Raw genomic sequence first — 19,604 nt, 5'->3', positions numbered from 1 at the left:
CCTGACGTCTGTAATGTAATGCCTTACGGCCTGATTTTAATGTATAAAATAGCCTTTTCCACTATTTCTGTCGTAAGAAAGGAAAAAAAAGTGTCCGAGGTGTCCGTGCTGCCCCTGCAGAGAAAACAAACGCACCCCCTGAACAGATGTCATGTTTGCACCGAAAGTTGTGAAGAAGGAGCTCTTTCTAACCTACTCTGGACACGCCTGTTCTTTTTTCTTACCAAATGATAATGTCATGGAAGAAGAAGTTGGAATTGGATTCAGCGACGATCAGCCAAAATAGCGTTTTTCTGTGACCGTCACTTCACTGATGGATGTTTGTTGAACCTTCGCCAGAATCAAAGTGGATTTACTCTTATAACCAGCCATGATGGAGCGGCCAGAGTGGTGGTGAGTCAAAACGTGTGTTAGCCATTTATGAAGCTGTGTTGCAGATGTCAACTCCTTATAACTGCATTGTGAAGTAACTTTTTTGCTGTGATATTTATATTTCTACTACTGCAAAAGTTGCATCAGCTATATCAACTTGGGTAGAAGGGGCGGAGTTAACTGAATCCAAGCGTTTTGTCTTTCGGGTTTGAAAAGTACCTCCAGAAAATACTTATATTATCACAAAAATGAGTGCTCCATAGTGGTAGAGGTACAATGTATCATATAAATGCCTATACTTTACTTTGGAACGGCTAAAAGAGCATGATACAGATCCTTTAAATGTGATATATCTAAATGTAAAAAGTTTCCCTATTCACCTACAGTGTCTCTCCTTACGTTTTAGTTAGAGACATAAGTAGAAAAAGAGTGAATTTCTTATAATTCCGCTGCCTCATAGTACAACGGGCTCTTTATATGGGACAGGTAAAGCCGGGGGTAAGGCTGGTGAGGGGTAACATTCTTGCCTTCGGTCCAGGATTCCTGTTTGGGACGGGGGGTGTTTATGTGGCACTGAGGCGGCCCGGTTTCTTCTTGGCTGGTGGTCTCACTCTCTACTGTCCTGCTAATGTGTGCTCAAGTACACAGCGGAAAAGACTTCCTGTGGACAAATCAGGCTGGATCAACTTTTCAAAGGCTTTAAGCTTCAAGTCGATGTTGCGGATACAATAAGTAGTGCAGGCTTTGTTTGTCGAGAGATTTTACTTACTTCCCCCATAATGCCACTATTTCATGTTTTATGATGTACAGAATCACAATAGTCTATGTATTACTGTAGAAATCACAATAGTCTACAGTAAAAATGACCTCTGCATACTTTTATACTGTAAATGGGCTATATGCACAGTTCATAATGGTGGGGGTTTATGTCTTGAGGCTAAGACAAAATAAAAAATAAAACTAGTGCAACGTTTTGAATGAGCCTGTTTACATGTTATATTGTAATTATTTAACACTAGCCTTTAGCTCGCAAGATAAAAGCTCCGCCCTTACGACCACTGGTGTTTCCTTTGGAGCAGGATTGATGTTTGTAGCACTAGCATGTCCAGTAACTCGCTGTCCTTTACCAAATCGTTAGCTATCTCTTCGTTATCTCTTCATTTGCCCTGCTAACCGTGAATGTAAAAGATAGGGGACAGGAAGTACATTGCATAGCTAACAGAAATTACAGTGTTTAACCGTTTTTTATATATTACGCTAAATAAAATAAATACTGTGTTACTCCCACGCTTCACCCCATTGAGAACTGAACTGTCCCACATCATACCAAGCCTACAGGCCAAAATATTATTTGTATCACCCTTTTCTGACAACAGTGGAGACTAGACAGAGCTTGAATAGGCTTTAGCAGGCACAGTATTGTTAACATATTACTGCACTGAGGAACTTCTCATTGTATGCAAATGCTTTCTGCTATTTTTACAAGAGCGCATTTCAAATGCTCTCAAGACTTTCTCAGTTCCTCTTCATCTCTGGAGCCTGAACTTCACCACACAGAAGTGAGTCAGAAGTTTTTTTTTAAACAAACAGCTCAATTCTATGCAGCTTAGAAATGCGACAAAACCTGTTTTCAATTCTATTCATGGTCAAGAATAGGTAATAACTGCACTAATGTATCTATATCTATCCTGTTTTGTACTTTAACTGTGTTTAATGGTCGGGCTGAAAGGGTTTGAAGAGCGGTGAGAGACATTCAGCAAAGTGTTGGAGCAGCAAACCCTCAGCATTGAGACGGGAACAGTTCAGTGTATGTGTACAGCCCTGACACTCTTATTTCCTCTCAGTCATCGAGCAGCAGTGGTGAGTAGCTTTTCTTCAAAAAACTAAACTAAACAAAGACTAAACAAAGGGAAGATTTAAGAAGATTTAGAATATGAGTAGTTTAAACTTGTTGAAAGATGTACAGTCAAGCTTGCAGAACCACATTGCTCTCCCTTTGTTGTGGTGCTTTTGAACATTGAGATAAGTTCAGGTCTGTGTGAAAAGTGCATTATGCAACTTTTTATGTGCTACAAAAAGTTGTCATTTGTGCCTATTTTACCTTGTAGTAACCCAGTGGCTGTATGAGTGGTCAGCATGGCGCCTGTACTTTGTGTCACGATGGTCTCAACAATGCTCCGAGATCAATTGTTTTGTAGGTTTTCTTGTGAGAGGGTCCATCCGCAGTGAAAACCTTCCAAACAGTTGATTCTGGAGCATCCCAGAGACAACTGTAATGGAAAGACATCATGCTGACCACTCATACAGCCACTGGGTTACAAATATACACTTTGAATATAGTTGTTGGCCATGACACTGAAAGATATAGACTCTAAAATGCCTGAGCGTAGATAATTGGAGACTACAAACTTCCATTGCCTTTCTGTCTTTAACAGGAACAAGTCACAGGATGAACTCTCTTTTCTCACTTGTGATTTTTCTGCTTCTGTCTCGTCCGTCACTGTTTTACTCTGTAACAAACTGCACAGCTGACATCAATGATCAAGACATACTTTTCTGTGAGAACAGTAGGTTAACCACCATACCCCCTGGTTTACCCAAAACTGCCACTTACATATCCCTCCATAGAAATCGAATAGATAAAATCCGACTGACAGACCTGACTGGCTTCACTAGACTTGAGACTCTATTCATAAGCAATAATGGTCTTTCCGATATCGAGGACTGGGCTTTTTCAGATCTATCAGCTTTAACTGAGCTGAATATGAAGGCAAACAATCTCAAACACCTGACTGACAACACGTTTAAGGGACTGTCCAACTTGCTACGTCTTGATTTATATAGTAACCCAATAAAGTTCATTTCAAAGTTTGCATTTGAGCCTTTGAAAAACCTCCAAGAACTAATCATGTATAACACTTACAAAAACACAACCTTGATCAACATATTTTCACACACTCCGTCACTGAAGACTTTAGATATTAATATAGACTCTTTTGAAGCTGAACTTTTGCCGTTTCCTCTTCTGAACCTGACGAAGCTGAAATTTGACCCAGAAAGCATGAAAAAGTTCAGCCTTCACTCGGATGTTTTGCCTCAGTTAAAATATCTTGTTCTGTCCTTCAGCGGACCCAATTTTGAATGGGATGTGTCGAACAAATCTGTTTTAAAAAGTCTGAAGCATTTGAAATTAGATCTGGCGAAACTGACCACTGAGACATATGAAACCATTTTGCGAAGTGTTGATTCAGTGGAGCATCTTGAACTAACAGCTTTTGGTAATTCGTTTGAGCAAAGAGTGTTGGACGCGGCTTGCGGTGTTAGATCTTTACAGAAGTTGAAGTTATCTTTTAGAAACATATCGATATTGGATGACACTTTCCTACGCTCCTGTGTTAATCTGAGGAAACTTACTTTTTTCTCAAATGCACTGAGCGATTTATCAGAGTCCTCCCTTCGAACAATGACACGACTAACTCATCTGGAGATAGAGTCAAATAAACTGTCCCGAATCCCAGTGGCCATAAGAAACATGTCCTCGCTCACACATCTGTCCTTTCAATCAAACCGAATCACAAAACTTCAATGTCCAGACTTTTTAAATCTGCCATTATTACGGGAAATAAACCTAAATGTTAATCAAATTTCAAAACTAAAAGAGTGTGTGTTTAAAGATCTGAAATATCTAAAAGTTCTTTTCATAGAAAGGAATCTTCTATCTCAATTAGATTATACATTTGGCTCCACTTTCCCCAGTTTGGTCAGACTGAACGCTAATGAAAACTATCTGGGTTTGGTCCAGAAAGGCACCTTTGATAAAATGACATTTCTCACCGATCTCAAGGTAACATCCAAATCAGCAACTAAAGTAGAAAATGGTGTTTTTGAGAGACTTTCGATTCTGAAAACACTGACTTTTTCTCAAAGTTTCCAAAGTGGGTGTGTTTTTGAAGGTTTGGAAAAACTGCAACGTTTCACTCTGTTCATTTCGAGAGACAAAGAAATGACTGTTTCTGAGCCGATGAGTTTTAATATTTCCTCCCTGCAGGAATTAACTCTTGAAGTTGACAAAAATGTTTGTATTGCTCATGCACTGTATAGTCTTCACAACATGAACAAATTAAAAGTATTTTCTCTGTGTGCAGTCTGCTGTTACACTCCTTCTGATGCCTTTTTGGAAACTCCGCACTTGCTAAACCTTCAAATAACCAACTGTGCTGAGTTTAACCCACACCCTGAGCTTTTTCAACCAATCACAGAATTACAAACTCTTGATTTGTCTCAAAATAACATCAAATCTCTGGATTTTCTCACTGGAGCTAATCTGACCAAAGTACAAACATTGATCTTAACCAACAATAAACTAAGAACAATAAATGAGACTGTTTTTGGGGCATTGCCTTCATTGAAGTATCTTGACTTATCTGGAAATCCATTCACCTGTGACTGCTCAAATGCCGGGTTTATTGAGTGGGCGGTCCATAACAAACAGGTGCAAGTGGCCAATGGCTTTCAGTACAGATGCTCCTCTCCTTTGTCCCGTGACGGACACTTCCTGCTAAGCTTTAACGTGCAGTCGTGTTGGCAGGACATTGCCCTTCTCTGCTTCCTCTGCAGCTCAGCTCTGGTGCTTGTCACTCTGCTCTCATCGATCATCTATCACTTTATGCGCTGGCAGCTCGTCTATGGCTACTATCTGCTACTTGCTTATCTGTATGACAGTAAAAAGAAGAGAGAGGGGTGTCCTCACATGTACGACGCATTTGTCTCCTACAACGTTCACGATGAGGAGTTTGTTTTCCGCAAGTTACTGCCAGAGCTGGAGGGACGACAAGGATGGAGGCTGTGTCTGCACCACCGCGACTTTGAGCCAGGTATGACAAAGCAATTACTTTATTTATACAGCATTTTGCCCTCATATACTTGAAGTCTGTTCATCAGCAGTTAGGAAAAGGTGCTCTTAGGGCTGCTCGATTATTGAAAAAATAATAGTCACCATTATTTTAGTCATAATTGAAATTACGATTATTCAAACGATTATTTGTTGCCTTTAAAAAAAATCTTTATTTTATTTATACATTTATTGATAAAAATTGTATAAAATAGTTTCTGTTTTCTGAACCGTCATAAAAGTACAAATGATTTCAAGAATGCCTCGATTAAGGAGAGGTCTCTGTTTCACACCTGCCCCCTGCTGGCCAGCCCTCACACCTGCACCAGTAAACTGAGCGGCGCGGCCTGATGACATCATCACACAGCGCTGTTTGTTTTTGTGTCAGGCAAAAGCATGAGCCATGGCACGTGTAATGCGAAGGGAAAATAATCCCAGCACCATGAAATAATGCAAGTCTGCTTTGCAAAAAAAAAAAAAAAAATTAAATAAAAAAAATATAATTTTTGATTCTGCTAACATTGTAATCGTTAGTGAATTAATCGAAATTGTAATAGAATTTCGATTAATTGCACAGCCCTCGGTGCTCTGTTTAAAATATATTGTGCTCTGTGTTCAGGGAAACCCATCATTGAGAACATCACAGACGCCATCTACAGCAGCAGGAAGACTCTGTGCGTGATCAGCCGCCACTACCTGCAGAGCGAGTGGTGCTCACGGGAAATACAGATGGCCAGGTACATTTGACTGAACATTATATCATTTATAGATTAATGTTACACTTTGCAATTACTGAAACTGTCAAAAGGCCCTAATACTCCCATGTGTGCCTTCTCTCTTTTAACAGTTTCCGTCTTTTTGATGAAAAGAAGGATGTGTTGATCCTGTTGTTCTTGGAAGAGCTTTCGTCCAATCAGCTGAGCCCGTTTTACCGCATCAGGAAGTTGGTGAGGAGCCGCACGTATCTGAGCTGGAGCCAGGCTCGCAGAAACAAGGCGCTGTTCTGGGAGAAAGTGCGAACAGTTCTGGAGAATGGGGACAACCCTGTCGACAACCATAACCAGCGACCTGCTAATGCTTAGTGCTTACAATAATAAAGATAGCAGAGATGTGACACTCAGACAAGACTTTTGGGCACTTGTTTTTTTGTTTTGTTAATAACTTAAAGTGTTACACAGTATATTTGTGGAAGGCAGTTTAGGTGCTGAAATCTGAACGTGCCAGTGCATGGACTTTCACTTCCTCGTCTCACATGGTAAACACATTGAACCGGGCTTTTTGTTTGGGAGGAGATTGCTTTAGCAAAAAAAGAAAATGTAAATGATGCAGTACAAACAATAAAGAAAACTATGCAATTTCTCCATCTGTGAGATCAATAAAGTATCATCTTATCTTATCTTATCTTACTCAATTCATATTTTGATTAGGAGATAGTAAACCCTTGTTATGTCAAACATTGTCATTCAATTGACCATGATCTCTTTGAACGTGTGACATATTTTATTTTTATGTGGATTTTTCATTGATGAAAATACAATTCCTAAACCACAAACATCCACGGTATAAATAAATAAATAAATACAGCACAGAAAGCAAGGAGTATTATTTTGATACTTTTATTCTGCAGCTTGTCATCTGGAGTACTTTAAGGAACACCTTTATGTGAATCATTCAAATATTCACTGCTCTCCCTCGAGATTTATCTAAGCCCTATTGTTTACATTGGCTCTCCTATGTGTCATTTGTTAAATTGCGCTTTCTCAGGAATAAAATCTCGCTCTCAAGATCCATATCATGTGATTTGACATATGTGGATTTCATATATTTGAGCTAAACCTAAAGCAACAAACTCTCATCTGACTACCCTGTGAACACATCCCTGTGTTGTTTTTGGCTTCTGTGACCACACCATTTTTTTACACTATGAGGTTGGATTCTTGTATGGTGTTGCTTTTGGGTGGAGATAAAGTGTGCGTTAGAAAGACAGCAGTATATGGAATTTATTTGTACAACTGTGGTAAGGGTATTATTACTGGTGGCACATGGGCCTCATCAGTTCACCATCTTGCTTCTCACATTTCCCTTGTTCAGGTGCTGCTTTAGTTCAATAGTCCTATAGTTTTGCGTCGTATTGTTATGGTTTTACTACTTCATTAGTGATAGCCTTGACTTCTCAAGGTTTATTCCTGGCTCAGCCCTGATTTGACCTTATCTTCCCCTAGTTTAGAATATCCTCTGATGGAAGTTTTTTAAGATGTTCCCTAAAATGGCCAAAGAATGATTGATATTAAATAATAAATTTGTATATTACGTCATACCGTCATGTGCAACATTCCAGATGAAGCCAAGGAACCAGGTAGAGTTGAGGTAAAATGCTTGACAAAGGTGCTACTGTTCCCCACTGGAGCCGGAGCCCCACATTAAGATGGAAGATAAGAAGTGAATGGAGCGTGGCGTTGCGTTCGTGTGTGTTGGAGGAGCAGACTTGGCTCGAACCGACCTCTGCGACTCAAATATTTGGCCTTTAGCCCTGAGCTGCTCTGTCCAATAGAGGAATGAAAAATAAAAGAAGCTTATCAGTGAGTCTAGCCTTATAAGAAGTAAACCTGGGAAGACTTTTGGGAAGAGTGGGCAGAGGGTTCGCAGCAAGAAGTGTTTACAACAGACCGTGTTTATTCGTGCTGTGTTTTATTTACAGAGATACTAGCCTCCTTCACTGTTCATTCTGGGACTGCAAGACTAACGGCAATCGTATTAAAAAAGCAATTTGAAAGGTTGTAATAGAGTGCTGTATGTTGTATTAGTTTACTTTTTATTTAAGTCTTTCAAAAGATAATCTTCCTAGATGTGTTTAACAAATCGCTGTTCTCTTGAAAGTGCGAACAGTTCTGGAGAAGGGGGACAACCCTGTCGACAACCATGGCCAGTTACCTGCTAATACTTAGTGCTTAATCAATTAATCAATAATAAAGATAGCAGAGATATAACTGTCAATACTTTTGGGCACTTGCTATTTCTTGTTAATAAATTAAAATGTTATGCAGTATATTTGTGGAAGGCAGTTTAGGTACTGAAATCCGAATGCGTTGGTGCATGGACGTTCACTTCCTGGTCTTACATGGTTAACACATTGAACCAGAGCTTTTTGTTTTTGTATGGAGATTGCTTTAGCAAATAAAAGAAATGTAAATGAAGCAGTACATCAATAAAGAAAACTACTGATTAGGAAATATTAAACCATTGATAGCAAAATAGCAATTTGAAAGGTTGTAATTGAGTGCTAAATGTTGTCTTAGTTTACTTTTTATTCAAGTTTTTTAAATGATGTTGAACAAGTGCCCACTGAACTAGATTTAACTAAACAAATCACAGATCTAATTGCAACTACATAACTTCCCAAAACAGTTTAACCACAATCTCATTCAGAACACTCACTTTACTTGCCAGGGGTTGTTTGAGACACATTCTTTTGTGGTAACTTAACCACATTGACACAAACAAGAGGAGGGCAACAGTAAACAATGTTCTATGATTGAGCCATCAACTTCTTTTAAATAGGCAAATGCACCAAGTAATATACTACAGTTATATGAGCAATGAAGTAATGAATGAGTGAAACGGTGAAGCTGCCTGGACTAGAGGAGCAGCACCTTGTGACATCAGCAAGTGGAGAAGAGCATTATAAGCACTTAAGAAGGAGATAGATTTAATATGGAGGTTATTCAAACTAGAGGTGGGCAATATATCGCCTATAAGATAATATCGAAATTGCTGTTTGGAGGATATGCAAATTTACAAGATCGAGTTTTTCTCCATCGTCAAGAAATGTGGAAAAAGTGGGAAAAGTTTGAGGGAAAAATAGATATATATTAGACATATAATAGACATATACGTATTTTAAAAAAAATAGTAAAAATTGGGGAAAAGTTTAGAAAATTGGTTAAACATAGGGGATTTTTTTTTTTTAGATAAATATATTTAGATATAAATTTTGGCAATATCGCCCAGCCCTATGAATGAAACCAAAACAGCAGATTTCAGTTCAATGAGTGAACAGTAGTACAACATGTAGAAAGGTTTTAAAAAAAACCTAGGCTAATGTTGCAAATGGGACTCCCTAAATGTCCAGCATTTTGTCCAGGGCGGGTCTAAGTCAAATACTACTGCCATTGTAGAAACTATAAATAACTAAAAACTAACCCAAACGTGCTTTTAATATTTTTTTTCACTCTCATTTTGTTTCAGAATCCGAGTAGGAGCATTTATTGAAAGAGATTTAATATGAGGCTGTTGCGTGTAATAGCTTTAATTATGTGTATCCCTAGCATTGGCAAGTTTAAAGGGAACTCATATTTAACTGAGACAATCTGCACAAATATTACAAAAAGGACCAAGGTACACCAAAGCAACCCCACTTGAATGAAACTGGTCTGCTCCTGCTGACTTTACCCACTCCGTTGTATCCAAATCAGTCTGAGTCTCTTACTTATTTTTAACACCGGTGTGAACGGCGCCTTTGTTCCCGGTCCGTTCAGTCGTCTGGGGTTTTAAAAGCGGACATCCCCAGAGGTCCAGAGGTCGGCGGCCCCCTGTAAACTGTGTGTTGTTCTGGTTTGCCACAAGCTGTGTTGAACCAGCTGGAGAAGACGAATTATAGTCAAAGCTCCAAGAGGAAAAACAATACGCGCCGCTTGTTCTTGGCAGTTTGCCGCGAGTGGAGTCAGGCCGAAGCCTTTTCGAGTGGCTATTGTGGGAAGTCAGAGGAGCATTGACCGGATTTGATGAATGAGGTAAAAGGAGTGAGATAACGAGCGAGGAGAGATCCATCAGTGGTTTTCAAAAGATGTAGTTTCCACTTAATCGACAAACAATGGCGACCCCTGACTTCTGACATGGCTGAGAGGCTGGGTTAACGTACCACAGCTATGGGAGAAAAGTGTGGGACCATTATTGTCTGACTGAAGGATTTGGTTAAGTAGGGCTTTATGCATTACTTAGAATGAGTGTTTGGGTTGAGTCATATTGTGTCATACGGCAGAAAGTGGGCAGAAAGTTATTGAAGCCCTGGAAAAGTCATTGTCTTTGATGCTCTGATACTGTTTTTTCCTGTAAGATAGTGATTCTTGAGGCTCAGAAAAGTCGCTGATACCTAATATAGCGGCATGTGAATAAAAACAATAGTTAAGACTATAAAAAGCCTGCTAGGCCCCAGAGCACATGGCTCATTATGATTGATAAACAAAGTCCATGTGCTGTGAGTTACTCTGCTCAATTTTGCCAATGTTCTGCTTCTCTAAATATTAGATTAAGGCAAGAAATGTAACACAAGTGTAAAGTATGTGATGTGTGATCATTGGAGTTTTTAGTGCCACCACAGCCACTTTTTTTTTGGATAATGTGAGTTAGCCTGGCACAGTTGACAGCTACAGTGCAGTTGAGGTGCTTTATATGTCATTATACAACTGTACAACGAAATGTGTCCACTGCATTTGACCCATCCTCCAGGACAACCCGCATGGAGCAGTGGGCGGCGGCAGTACAGGCTCATGGTCAGAATCACCTGGCTGGAGGATTCACCTAATGTACTTGGTTTTAGTGGTAGGGCAAACCGGAGTACCAGGAGAAAACCTGCACAGACAGGAGAACATGCAAGCTCCACACAGAAAGGCCCCGTCCAGGTGGGAATCGGAGAACTCACTCCGTACTGGGTCCTAAAACACAATCAAGTATTCGGCGATACAGATGCCTGAATACTCTGTGGTGTCGGCATGAAATCAGAAATCAGATCAGAATTAGAACAATCCTTATTTTGAGTACATTTTCATACCTTTGACTTTTTTCTTTACTTAATCAATTCGAGAGTTGTTTTTCTTATTTAAAGCAATAATAACGCTTGTTCCATTGGCAATTTTGTTTCACGATTTGTCCAAACCTACTCGCTTTAACAGAGTGCATTTTCTCCAGTTCGGCTTTACCTGAATCTTAAAAGAGTCATGACCGGCCAGCTTATAGGTCAATGCCACATTTTTGTCGTGTTTTCAAGGTTTTTTTGTTGTGTTTTTGACACTTTTTCATCTCTTTTTTTGTCAGTTTTCATCCTTGTTTTCATCACTGTTTTGACCATTTTTTTCAAGATGCCTTTAGATTTGGGTACAGCCAAACTAGAGAAAATGTGCTAGGTTCAGGTGGGGGTTAAGAGATCAAATCCATTTGCCTTATTGATGATCATCATTCATGGTCACTCAAATAATGATCATTTCATTGGTTGTGACATATTAATCAACTCAACATTAAACGTTCTTTTGAATTTGTTTGTCTTAAGCAGCAGTTTCTTTTACCTGTTGTTCCTGAGGTTATTTTTAGGGTCGGATCCTGAAAAGTTTGGGAACCCTGATACCACTCACAGCACCTCCCTGCGAGCCAAAAGTGTGATATGTCTTTAAAATATTGTTAAAAAGGGATGGTATCTTCATCATTTTCTTGCACATGTTCCATTTGCAGCGACACACATGGCACAGTTACAGTCTCCACACGGCCTTAAATCTAAAACTCAAAAATCTGAAATGCAGCGTTTTCCAGTGCTGTCCATGTGTTTAATGACCTCTATATCTCTCTCCATGTCCTCCTCGGGTCACAGCGAAATCCAGGCAGATCCTCTTTCTGAATTTCCAGCGAGTTCTCCTGTGTTTGTTTTCGGCACACGGAGATACCGCCGGAGCTTATCCAAACGAAAGGGAAGGGGCGGGAGGAGGGTTTGAGTGATTCCATCTGGATCAGTGTATAATAGAGAGACTCATGGTGGGCCTGTCAAACTGATGCTATTTACTGTAATGCGTTGACTTTGACTGGAACACGAGACTTTGGATCTACATTCAATGAAGGAATTTGATACATTTGCAAATTTTTGTCAAGATTTCATGGTGTATTAGAAGTTATAGAGTTATAGCTGGCCTGGGGTTAAGAAAGAAGGTTCTGCCATTTAAACTTTCCAGCTCTGACATTACCTTCCAATTCTTCTGGTGAATAAGAAAAGTGGCTGAAAAAAGGACATGAAGAGCTGGTGGCTTTTCCATCTAAATAAAAGCCTTTTAAGTACTTCCTCGTGCTGCTCATATTTGTTTGTTTGGATCCCTTTCCCAAGAGCACCTTTACAAACCTTTGGATCACATTTGGACACTAAGAGCAATCAGTCATATTGCTGTTTCTACATATTAATTATGATGACATAACAAAAATTACCATCCACTGCTGATATACTGCATACTTCTGTGGTTGAGCTTCCATAGGAGGAAGGGATTTCTTCTTAACATCCGCTAAACGTACATCAATAAGGAGCGTGATGCGTGACGGACTTTCTGGTTGGTTTTATTTGACCTTTATTTAAAGGTACACTGCGGAACATTTTGGACTATACTGTTGCCATCAGTACAAAACATGCTCCTAATGACCAGCTCGACAGAAAATGCTATTTCTGCAGTGAGAAATCAAAGAATGGATTTGGATGGGAACCTAACCTGTTTAAATCTCAAATTCTGCTGACTTTAGTCGACATCTCCATGGAAACGAGCTGGAGATGTCCCACTCCCAGCAAAGTTACGTCATGTCTTAGGAGAGCTTAGGCCGCTTACAGCAAAATCAAATGTTTGTTTGAGGTATTTTTCAATGCTGAAAATATCTGTCATAAAATAAAAGCTTGTATTTCAATTAAATCTTTTGGTTAAAATTCTACGCAGTGTAGCTTTAAAGGGCTAGATGCAAGTTGGCCATTTTATACTCACTACTGCCACCTCAGGTCATATGTGTAGCTGCACCTTCTATATTAAGCTCGTGCATGACGGCTTTTTGAGTGACAGTGCAGGATTTTAGAGGCAGTTGTAGTGAACAGGTCTGGGCTCATTCTACACATTAGGACATGGCTGGAACATGTGGGGTGAGGAAAATACATAGTTTTGACATTTTTAAATTGGTATAGTCCCTTTAACCAGGAAAGTCCTACTGAGTTTGAGAAGGGTCTGAATGCAGCCAATGGAGCGCCACTTCTCCACAAGAAATGACGTCACCTCCGCAGGACAACGCAAGTTTAAACTAAACTAACGCTAAGCCTAATCCTAACCTTGAGGATATGAAGTTTATTAAAAGTGTTTTATTGAGATTCATTTAGATAAATGTTACGGTAAAAAAGGGTGGAGGCAAAGTCATTTCTTGTGGAGCTCACGTAAATCTCCATCGGCTGCGTTTAGACCCTCTTGCTGAGTTTTGGAATCTCATTTCCAGGGGAGTCCTGGCCCCAGAGGGAAACCTATTGTACATATTTTTTACCCCGAGGAAACCTACACAGACAAGAGGAGAACATGCAAACTCCACACAGAGAGGCCCCGTCCAGGTGGGAATCGAACCCAGGATCACTAGAAAAAAGTAATCTGAAAATATTGGTAAAATTTGTTTGAAATATGTGTATTTGCCCTTGATTTGAGATAGTAAGATAATCTTCTTCTTGCACATAAAACAAGATCATTATTGTGCTTAAAAATAGATAATACATCAAACTTTACTTGAAATATGTCAAAATTACTCATATTAGGGTAAAATATCCTTCATTTCAGTTGTTTTGACTGATCAGGACATGACTTTTTGCAGTGTTCTTGCGGTCAAGCACTAACCGCAACTGTGCCGCCTGATAAATGTTGCGGTGACATAAATTCCTCACATGACTGATCCATTTGCTGCATCCCGGCCCCAGAGGGTAACCTATTGTACATATTTTCGTGGTAGGGGAAACCGGAGCACCCGGAGGGAACCTACGCAGACACGGGGAGAACATGCAAACTCCCCACAGAAAGGCCCCGCGTCCAGGAGGGAATCGAACCCGGGACCTTCTTGTTCTGAACTGTTGATGTCAAATGGCCAGAGAGAAGCTGGAATATCGACTCATTGGTCAGGCCTATAGCGTTTGTATCACATCCCAATCATCATAGCAACATTGAGCTTTAAATCTTACGAGAACAAAGCCACACATTTCCAAATCTCTTCACATTCCTGTATCCAAACACATCGCTGTAACTGGACCGAGCCTTTTGTCGCTATAGGCCTCTCGAAACCTCCCCATTCACAGTCTGGCCTTATCACATGACAAGTAATTACCTTAATAATGTCTGTAACAGTACGCCGTCCAAATCATCTCCAATTGCATTAACCTACTTCCTATAGCCTCATTACATATGGCTCAAGGTGATACGCTGACCCCATTGTCTGCGAACACTCAGCACCTGTTAGCTTCACTTCCTTTGGGCCGAACCAGGTCAAGCTCACTGGCGGCCGGACGTTTTAATGGAGAAATTCCTCCAGGACGCAAAGAAGTCTGCGCCAAAACGCTGAAGACTTTTTAAGGAGTGGCCAGAGTGGATATTTACTTCCCGAGGTCAACTTTTTAAGAGCTATTACGGTTCATTTACAAGTGTTTCCAGCTTTCTGCAATGAAGATGAGTTATACTTACCATAACTATTTGAATTTGTCATCTTTTTAATGAAAAGACTTCAGGAAATAGTTGTGTCCAAAGATTTGTTTGCATGCATGAATGACTCAGTGCAAACAAGCTCTACTGTCTCAATTCCTTCCCCACCGCAATGATTAGTGTCTTGGCCGAAGGACACAATAACCTCACAAGTTCAGAGCCAGGTTTTGATTCCTGGATGAACTCGTTTACCGTCAACCTTAATGAGAAAAAGGCTGTAAAAGGTCATGTTTCTGAGGTTTTCATGTGCATGCTCCCCGTGCTGCAGTTTGGTCTAATGCGCCGTTTAATGGATCAGGTGCTACGACCCCCGTGTGACGTCCCGCCCCCTTCTGAAAACATGAAGTCTGTTTTTACAGCGAAGGACGGAGGACTCGAACACAGAGGTGTTTTGCAAAGTCATTCATGTGGTTTGTCCCTCCACGGAGAGCAGCAAACTCAGAGGGCGATGCTCTGTGATGAACGGAGGGCGATTGAGTGACAGTAATGACGTCCTACTGTTGACACACGGTTGTGGGAACATCTGTTATTCAATCATGTGTATAGTTCAATGCAAGTTAAATTTGGAAACTTGAAGGTTTCAACATGCAACAATCTCTACAAAAATACCTCAATCAATAAGAAATTCTAGGATGAAATAAAAGCTGTCTCAAGATTGACAAACATTGAGTATTTTAAGAAACATTCATCCACAAAATGTTTGTGAAGGCCTTCATTCACCCAGGGAGTATCCAGAGTAGAAAAAGGTAAAATCATCGACTGGACTGGGTTTGATAAAGTCACAGAAGCTTCTTCAAGTTGTAAAAGACACTATTACACAAAGTGTAGGGGACTCCCTGGGGAGGTGGGTGGGGAGAGTGTGAATGCGACAATGTGTTTGTATTTGTGGGAGAACGTGGGTGTGAGAGAATGTTTTTAAATCTGTAAAGCACTTTGTGTTACATGACATGTATGAAAAGTGCTATATAAATAAAGATTAATTGATTGATTGATTGATTGACTACCAGACTGCCAAAAGTTGACTTTTTGAAACTTGAATAGGATTTTACCCCTCTGGTTTGGAGTATAGCGTCATTTATGACTTGAAGAGCTTTGAAGAAGCTTCTGTGACTAGAAGCGAAACGTCCTCAACTTTATCAAACCCAGTCCAGTCGATGATTTAAGGAACAGGCCACCGTTTTTACATACTGAGATATGTTCTTACCTGAGCTTAGACGAGTTGATGTGTACCTGTCTGGTCTTTGTGTGTGCCCTCAGTCACGCAAAACAACCAAAGATGTTGCTAGCATTTGGCCTCTCCCAATGTATTCCTATAGCTCCAAACGGGGGTGGAAGCTAACACGCTCTTCCACGCATAAAGACCAGACAGGTACGTGTCAACTCGTCTAAGCTCAGGTAAGAACATATCTCAGTATGGAAGAACGGTGGCCTGTTCCTTTAACCTTTTTCTACTATTCATCCACAAATGTTAGAGAACACCAACCACAATGACTCAATAATGCCCAAATTATCACCCTTTTGAAGTCAAAAACAATACAACAAATGTATTTGGAATCAGAAAAGCAAAAAAGAAAATGCACAAGAGCACTTTTGTTACTATAATGCAATATGCCAATCTTGAAGTGAAAAGCGATTTGAGCAGTAATTTCAAGACAGCTTTTCAGCATCATATAATGTTACAACCTCATCAAAAACAGACCTGGACTGTGGTGCTGTGCCCATTCCAGCATGTTTTAGTAATCTTCCTGTGTATTCAGCCTGTCGTAATGCCAGCACACACTCTGATACACGTCATATGGAGGAAACCCCAAAGTCCAGACACTTTCACTGACCAAACCTGCACATTATAAATGCTAAAGTGTCCAAAAGAGGTTGAAAAGGGCTGAATGGATAATAATGGACCTTTCAAAATGTATGGAAACTTCATTGCTTTTTCCTACACTCCGCACATGACCCTCCATCTTCCGCAGGTGTTTCAGCTTTGTGTGGCACGTGTTTACAATCTGCTCAGTCAGTGTCAGCCCCGTTCAAGAGACTGGGAGCAATTTTCATTACAAAATCAGGCTTTAACTGTACACACGCATCCAGCACTGCGTACGACCTTCACTGTGGAAAATGCATTAAAGCTCAAGTGCATCCAAAAGGCAGCTGTGAGGATTTAGAGAAACGGCGGATCATAAACAATTGACTTTTCTTTTTTTTTTTTATGCTACAAAGGAAACCCTGGCTCAAAAAGCGGAAACCTTCGGGGAGTCTGTAAGGAAGTATTTAAAGCATGCGAGGATCGTAAGGTTGTCAGTTCAGTCATTTTAATACGGAAATGCACTTTGGTGGAGCAGTAAGGGGTCGGTGGGAGAGACATTTATGGAGGCGGCAGCTCAGTGTAAAACCCGCGCTTTTGGAACAAGAGCTAAACTTGGACGGCTGTGACGACGGACACACTAAACTCACGCTGATTTGTGGCTTTTTCTTTGAAGTGAACGAACAGAAGAAGGAGAAGATGATTTGCAACATCTTACAGGCATTAAAAGTTGGGGAAACTTGGCATCATTCTCATTAAAACAGCAATGGTTCATTCATTTGAAGGAGATTCCAGCCAAACTTTGGACAAAAGCTTTTTTTAAATGTGAATTAGCGATGAGAGAGAGTGGAAGATTATTAATTAATAGAAAATGTTGATGTAGTTTTATTTACCACTTTACAGTAGTAGATGAAATAACATGGTGATACTGTATATGAATGACAACAGTTTTAGTTTTTAAGTTTTTTACAAATCCATTTTAGCACCTCCAACAACTGTTTGTTATGTTTATGTATCCCTCAAGGAGCAGTTTTATTGTATTTTAGTTGTATTATTTGGTTTTATTACCAAGAAATATCATGGGCTTTCCTGTAGGGCTGGGCGATATGGCTAAAAAGTAAAACCTCGATTTTTTTTTACTCAGTTTAGACGATTTTAATCGATTTTACTTGAAATGAATTTTAAAAAGTCTCCTGATCTTTCATATGAAGAAAACTGCTCAGAGTCTTGCTCATTAATATTTCATAATGTAGCTATAGTTAGGCCCATTAAGAAAACACAACCCTTTATTTAGAGATTGTTATTTCTGTTTTGGATATTTTTTGTCTGCTCTCAAAAGTAAAATCTATTAATAAGCCAAGGAGTTTTCAAAAGTGTTTTAGTTTTATCGTCTTCATGCCTCTGCTCCATGGAGACTCAAGGGAAAGGGGCGGAGTTAAATGGTCCGCTCAGAGCAGTGAGAGAAAGGCACAGGAGCAGACCGGAGGAAAGTGGGAAAGAAAACTCCCACCACGTCTCACCTTAAAACACACCTTTATAAAGCAACAGATCGTCAGAGAGTCACATAGTGTTGCTGAACCAAGACCTGACCAACTGCAGCAACCCCGGCACATGCTATTACTGTGCTGTGATACAAAGTGCTAAAGTGCTGGCTTTTTTCTTGCCAAGCCTTTGCTGTCCCTGCGAGTGATTTGTGCAACTTGTCAGGAGCAGTGGGAGACCGCAGCTCCCAGAGATCCATATCTCCACATCTTGGTCGACTTGACTTGGCTATATACTATACAGCACTGCAGGGATCTCCAACCAGAAGCTCTCCAGCCCGTCCATGTAGCTCTATATTCCTACATACACTTCATGAGTCACATTTCAGATGCATTTTTCTTTGTGTTCAAAATATTCAGGACAACATCTGGAGACATTTAGGTGAATACAGTATGGAGATGAGGAGGAAGCTCGAGAAAAGGGAAGAATAATTAAGTGAGTAGCTTTTGTTTCATAAACGTGCGGGGTAAAAAAGGTTGAAGAGTCTTGCATTACTGTGTGCTTCTGTTTTAATATCCATCCATCCATCCATCCATCCATCCATCCATCCATCCATCCATCCATCCATCCATCCATCCATCCATCCATCCATTTTCTTCCACTTGTCCGTTGCCGGGTCGTGGGGGCTGTTGGAGCTGCCCAAATCACATTGCACCAGCCCCTCATGGCTCCTCCTGCAGGTGGTGGGTCCACAGAAGAACGGTCTCATGATTCTAACCAGGCCTGTTGGTCTCTCATAAGGGGCTTCTGAACCGCTCTTTGTTTGACCCGTCACCTATAGGACCTGTTTGTCATGGGAGACCCTACCAGGGGCACAAAGCCCCCGACAATATAGCTCCGAGGATCATTCGGGTGCTCAAACCCCTCCACCACGTTAAGGTGGCGGTTCCAGGAGGGGCTGTTTTAATATGATAAAGGATGATGGGAGACACTACCATGGGCGTCGGACTGGGGCGGGCAAAGGGTACTCAGGGCCCACTACAGGGTGGGGGGCCCTCAAAAGTGCTGCAAAAAGCGCTCTGTATTGTACTTTATACATTTCCTCATAATTAATACTATAAGAATCAAACACAGCAGGGCTGAAATACAATGGTTGCTAGACAGAATTTTGCACAAACAAAAATGATGGATGAATTTTTAGGCCCTGACACCCTTTAAAAATAGCAAACAAACAAACAAACAAACAAACAAACAAACAAACGATGAACTAGGCATCCATGTGTTTGTTTAAGAAGCATTTTATTAGGTCGACCTATTTTTTCACCTGGTTTGGCTATACATAATTATGTTATAATAGAAAAAAATGAACTACACTGTCAAATTGTCACTGCTTTGCGGTTAAAGAACATAAAATATGAGCGGGGGTCCCCCAAGATAGTTTGTACCCAGGGCCCAGAATTTGGTGCTACGCCCCTGGACACTACACACATCTCGTTACAATGTTGTCTTAAAAGGGCGTATTGGGCATAAATGTACAGCTTGTTAT

The 19,604-nt window shown here is 40.4% G+C and overlaps 2 protein-coding genes across 2 annotated transcripts in view; one reads left to right on the top strand and one right to left on the bottom strand.

Annotated features, from left to right (window-relative positions):
* The window catches only part of LOC306977721 (uncharacterized protein), a 101,164-nt gene that overhangs the window by 49,422 nt on the left and 32,138 nt on the right, over nt 1-19,604 (bottom strand). The window lies entirely within an intron of this gene.
* Nucleotides 2,822-6,378, top strand: LOC306978143 (uncharacterized protein; the record flags this gene model as incomplete). Its single annotated transcript, XM_079576631.1, has 3 exons — nt 2,822-5,246; nt 5,883-6,000; nt 6,111-6,378. 3 exons carry the CDS (start codon nt 2,822-2,824, stop codon nt 6,343-6,345), a joined length of 2,778 nt encoding a protein of 925 aa, XP_079432757.1. The 3' UTR covers nt 6,346-6,378.

This window comes from Gobius niger (genome assembly GCF_951799975.1).
Source record: "Gobius niger genome assembly, chromosome: 18".
Lineage (NCBI taxonomy): Eukaryota > Metazoa > Chordata > Actinopteri > Gobiiformes > Gobiidae > Gobius > Gobius niger.
Note: the sequence above shows the minus strand (reverse complement) of the source record. Positions and strands in the feature narration are given on the sequence as shown.